The following is a 5,494-nucleotide window of genomic DNA, read 5'->3' on the forward strand; positions in this document are numbered from 1 at the left end:
ACCACCACTTCTCAACTGGATTACCCATTCGTTTGTTCATCTTCATACACTATTGAAAAACTATAGAATAATTTCATTGTAATGTAAAGTTTGCATTGGGCAAAGCAAACCAAAATATAACCTTCAACACTGAATGTCAAAGGCCTTGCCATCAGGAGCTCTCTTACCTGTTTTAAAGAAAATTTTAGAAGTATGACTATAATTGAAGCTCCATTCACAAAGAGAAGCATCTCTTGTTTTGTGCAGCTTCTGACTTCTGGAAAGTGGCACTGATTCCCATGACCATATAAGAAGCTGCCCCACTGGTTCAGAGCATCATATCAACTGCATTATCTCAGTACCAAATACTCTTTTACTAAATAAACCATCATTGACATTTTCATTCTACTGTTATAATGCTTATTAAATATCTACTGTGGCAACCTTCAACATCACTGAACTGCATATCTGAGCAGTCTATGTTGTCTCTCCAGGTACCAGCTGTTGTTTCTGTTAATGCTCTGGCTTCAAACTTGCATATATTTTGAGTGGTATTCCCTAACCCTATTTTTCCATAGTATTTTAAATGCAGAGTTTTCCAGAACATATGGTTTTCAGGAATTCTCATGTCATGTTAAAACAAAAATAACTGTGCAGCTTTAATTTTTAAAGACTTACAGGTACACTGGGAAAAGACAAACATGTAAAAACCAGTACAGCATACTATATGCAAAATTTAACTTATCTGTTGATAAAATTGGAATAGATGCATATAGCAGAGAATAATTTATGCTGCTTGAGGGATCACACTAGGGCCTTGAAAGATGAGATGGATCTGGCTAATGTACAGATGGAAAGAACTTTTCAAACAGAGAAAATGAAGTACCGGACATCACCAGCTGCTAATCATCTAAACTACTAACACAGAAGTATGAATGAAATTCACTATATTCTCTAATTTACTCAATCATTTCTTCCATAATCTTCAAAATTTATTTCCTTCAAATTAAAATTTTAGTTATTTTTTTCCTATTATGTAAGCAAAATTTCAAACATTTGATGACAAATGTTATTGACGGGACAATAGGGAAAGAAGAACCCTTGTAAATTTCTGGTGGGAAGGTAAAATGGTATAATCAATTTGGAGGGAAATTTGCCAATATATAACAACATGGTACATGTATTCACCCTTTGCCCAATTTCTAGATTTCCATCTGTCAGATACACTGGCAAAAATATGAAAATGCTTGTGTATAAAGATATTTTTTACAGCATGATTTATAATTGTAAAAGAGTCATTAAATAAACTATGGTATATCTAAAAAATAGAGTACTATGAAATCATAAGAAGAATGAGAAATATTTTTGTGGTTAAGGAAGAGCTATGTTGCAGTTAGCTAGATCCATTTTAAACTTTGATGAAAACAGTATCACAATAGAAATTTATACTACTACTTCAACAAGGCTTAAGAACCTGAGTATGGGATAGAAAGCCTGTGAAAGCTCAGCTCATTCTTCCTGGGAAAACAGTAAGGACTAAAATGTATGTGGGGTTATAAAGGTGTAAGTATGGGCATTATCAATCCATGTTTCTATATTTATATCACATACCAGTGAGATTAGAAGAACTAACATGCTTCAAGGGCATGCAAACTGAAATAAGACAGTGATGACAGTTATGCATTGGTAAGGATTACAGGGTTTTCTCTCTGATGAATGGAGTCAGATCTGCCCGATGGAAAAGAAAGTGACATGATGATTTTTCACTGGTCTTGTCCTCTGTTATTATGTATCCCCACAATAGGATTATAAGCAGTTTCATGCTGTTCACAATGTGGACATAGTAATGTGAATATCCGGAATTATATGGCACAGAATTATTGAAATACCAATAAGAAAAAATAACGTATGCCTACAATGAACAGAGGAGTTTTCCAGGAGGTAGAAACAGGGCCAACCTACTTCTCTGCTCTTTTCCCTCTTCTGAGCTTCCCAATAGTCATTTCAGCAGCTGGGTTTCATCCCAACAGAGATGGCAAGGGAGGCAGAGGAATCCCAAATATGAACCTGATTGCTCCACATTGAGTACACTTTACTCTCATTTCTTAACGTTTATGGGATGCAAAATTTAAGGCCTAAAGCCTTGCGGAAAGTCTGGCCAAGGGCATTCTTCACCTCATTATTTCTCAGGCTATAGATGATGGGGTTCAACATGGGAGTCACAACAGTGTAGGACAATGACAGCAGCTTTTTGCTCTCAGGCGAATTATTGGATTTAGGCCGGAAGTAGGTGAGGCTTGAAGATACATAGAATAGGGAGACAACAAGGAGGTGGGAGGAGCAGGTAGAGAAGGCTTTATGCTTCCCTTTAGCTGATGGAATCTTAAGGATGGCAGCAGCAATGCGAATGTAGGAACACAGGATCAGCAAGCAGGGTATCATGATGACCAGCACAGTTCCAACAATCGCATAGATCTCAAACATTGCTGTGTCTGCACACACCAGTCTCAGCACAGGTGGGCTGTCACAGAAGAAGTGGTTCACCTTGTTGGTGCCACAGAATGGAAAGCTGAAGAGCCAAGTGGTCTGAACAGTAGCTACGGGAAAGCCTGGAAACCAGGAGGCAACAGCCAATTTGGCACGTGTCCTCTGGTTCATGATGACTGGGTAGTGCAAGGGATTGCAGATGGCTACATAGCGGTCATATGCCATGGTGGCCAGGAGGACGCATTCAGCAGCTCCAAAGAAGAACAAGAAATACATCTGCATGGCACAGCCAAGGAAGGAGATGGTTGTGTCCCGGGCAAGCAGGGTCCTCAGCATCTTGGGCACGATGACTAGGTTGAAGCCAATCTCCAAGAAGGACAAGTTCCTGAGAAAGAAGTACATGGGGCTCTGCAGCATGGGGTCAGTCAAGGTAACAAGAATGATGAGGCTGTTTCCCAATAGCGTGACCAGGTAGATGATTAGAAATGTCAGGAAGAGTAGTGACTGTATTTCAGTAGGTAGGGAAGAGAAGCTCATGAGGATAAACTCCCCAACCCTTGTCCAGTTTCCTTCAGCCATCGATACAGAAATGAATCTCCAGCTTCAGTCATGGAGAGAGATTCTTGATTGGAGGAATCAGAATCTTGGTTTGTTTATCAGACTCCTTTTTAGTGTCAGGAAAAGAGGCTGGGTCAGGATCTCAGTTGGAAAAGGAAGGGCCTTGAGCTGTCTAAGAATAAGACACAAGGAAGAATGGCCAGAGCTTAAGTTCTGAGATGGGCGTGGGCCACCTTCTGGAAGAGTTGATATTTCCTTATTTGTACATTAACATGTACAGAATGGTCATACCAAATCAGAACCATAAGTCCCTGAAGGAGCCATCAAGGGGCACATTTTGGAAGAAATTATATTCCTGAAAACACCTCAACTTTTGAGATACAAGCCCAAAGTTCATGATTTCATTAAAAACACATACATGTGAATTTATAAAAACTTTAGAAATATATTTAAAATGCAGAATTTATATATTCAATGCAGAATACTGCATCTAATAAGTTTTCTACTCTTCATGAATCTTTCTTGCTGGCTGTAATTTGGGAGGAGCATGTATTGAGGACAATTAACACATGCCTGTGTTTTGTCCTTTTATATATGCATTTTATAGGGGAGGCAACTTATCCCAGAGAAGTTAAGGAAAGCAGTGAAAGTGGTAGGTCTCAAATCCAAACCACATCTGTTGAATTCCAGAGTTCTCAGACTTCCACTGGACTGTGATTCATTGGACTATTCTACCTTGATCTGAGGACTAACTCATTAATGCTTAAGAAAATAGAATGGGAATTTCTGCAAAATCACATTTTGTATGACTTCTTTCTAAATTTCAACTTATTATCATATTCCCTTCTTTCCTCATTATTTTGGTAATCTAGAACATTGAATTCTAATGGAGGAATTATGAGATGAAGTTGGAAAATAAGTAATAAAGGAATTGGATGTGGTTAGTAAACTATTATACAAAAAATACAAGCTTAAAAACAGAAATAAAAACATTATTAAGAGCACTAGAAACCAGAATTGAAACAAAGTAAAAGAGAAACAAGCTTGTGGTCCTTGTTTTGGATATGTTACATCAATAGACTTTTATTGTATGCTAAGGAATTTGGACCTTATTCTACAGATAAAGAGAGCCGCCTGAATATATGAAGCATGAGAGTGACATTGTTATATATGCCACATACAACACATAGAAACATCACTCTGACATTGAAAATGAATGGTATAAGGTGAATTAGGGGAGGGATGAAATCTGTGTACCTGGGATCAAGAAAATCAGGTGGTATACTCATCCTCCGATTTCATACACAATCCATTTTTAAGCAATAGACAAACTACTGAAGCTCAATATTAGTCAGGTAATGGTGAGTAATTTGAATTTGAAGGTTGTATTTAAAACTCCAAAACATCCATGAAGGAAGAGAAAGTCATTCTTGCCAAAGAATAATGATCAGACTGATCTAAGATTTCTCTGAAGCACTAAAAATTAAATGAAGCAATGTCTACAGTTTTGAGATCAACTTCAGAAAAACCAAATACAAGTTTCAAAAATTAATAATAATAAAAAGATCATTGATGCCACAAACAAAGAATCTTAATTAGAGACTCCTACTGTCATTCAGTACAACCCAGCCCTGTGCTTTTCAGAGTAAGTAGAGAAAGTCATGAGAGGTATGAAGACACAATTCAAATTAGTGGAATAAATCCGAGACATGAGAACAGTTGTTCCCTTTCTCAAGAAAGAGTCTGAACGAAACTAAAGACACGTTGATTATTTTCAATATGTACTCTCAACAAAGCCCCATAAGATATTGAATACTGAATAAGCAGTCACTAAAAATAACAGCCTTAGGTCAGAAAAGACCATGGTGGTTGGGGCAGAGTGGGGATGAGAATGGCAAACCATGATTATCAAATTAAAAGCTTGTGGAGTGTAGTGCTAGAAACTTAAGAAAACTGAAGTGATGAATTAGAATATAAGTTTGAGAAATCATGCCCACATCACTGAGAAAAATTTTGAAACTATGAAAATAATGAGAGTAATAATAAAGGAAAACACAGGAAATACAATCAACTTGCTAGGCATTTCAGAATGACATGACAAAAAGGAAAGACAGACAATACTCAGAGAAGTACCAGGGGAAGAATAAATGTCTCTGAGCTAAAGGAAGGCATGACTTTGAACTGAAAGAACCCCTAAGCACAAAACAAAATAAATTTTAAAAGATTTACACAAACATTTCTTTATATTAGTGAAAGTTTTTTTTTAATTTGTTTTTTTTATGAGGGAAGGTTTATTTTTATTTAGTAAATTCAAATAGTTTTTTTTTATTTATATATGAAATTTATTGTCAAATTGGTTTCCATACAACACCCAGTGCTCATCCCAAAAGGTGCCCTCCTCAATACCCATCACCCACCCTCTCCTCCCTCCCACCCCCCATCAACCCTTAGTTTGTTCTCAGTTCTCAAC

General features: G+C 37.1%; 1 protein-coding gene across 1 annotated transcript; it reads right to left on the reverse strand.

Annotated features, from left to right (window-relative positions):
- Window positions 1-2,091: 2,091 nt before the first annotated feature.
- On the reverse strand, window positions 2,092-3,054 carry LOC112865498 (olfactory receptor 10A5-like). Its single transcript, XM_086679403.1, has one exon. The coding sequence runs from the start codon at window positions 3,043-3,045 to the stop codon at window positions 2,092-2,094; it is 954 nt and encodes a 317-aa protein (XP_086535529.1). The 5' UTR covers window positions 3,046-3,054.
- Between the last annotated feature and the right edge of the window lie 2,440 nt (window positions 3,055-5,494).

Source organism: Puma concolor, chromosome D1 (genome assembly GCF_028749965.1).
Source record: "Puma concolor isolate L17-30 chromosome D1, mPumCon1.1.hap2, whole genome shotgun sequence".
Classification (NCBI taxonomy): domain Eukaryota; kingdom Metazoa; phylum Chordata; class Mammalia; order Carnivora; family Felidae; genus Puma; species Puma concolor.

Coding starts and splice junctions, on each gene's coding strand:
- LOC112865498 (XM_086679403.1), bottom strand. CDS start 3,045: ATGGCTGAAGGAAACTGGACAAGGGTTGGGGAGTTTATCCTCATGAGC.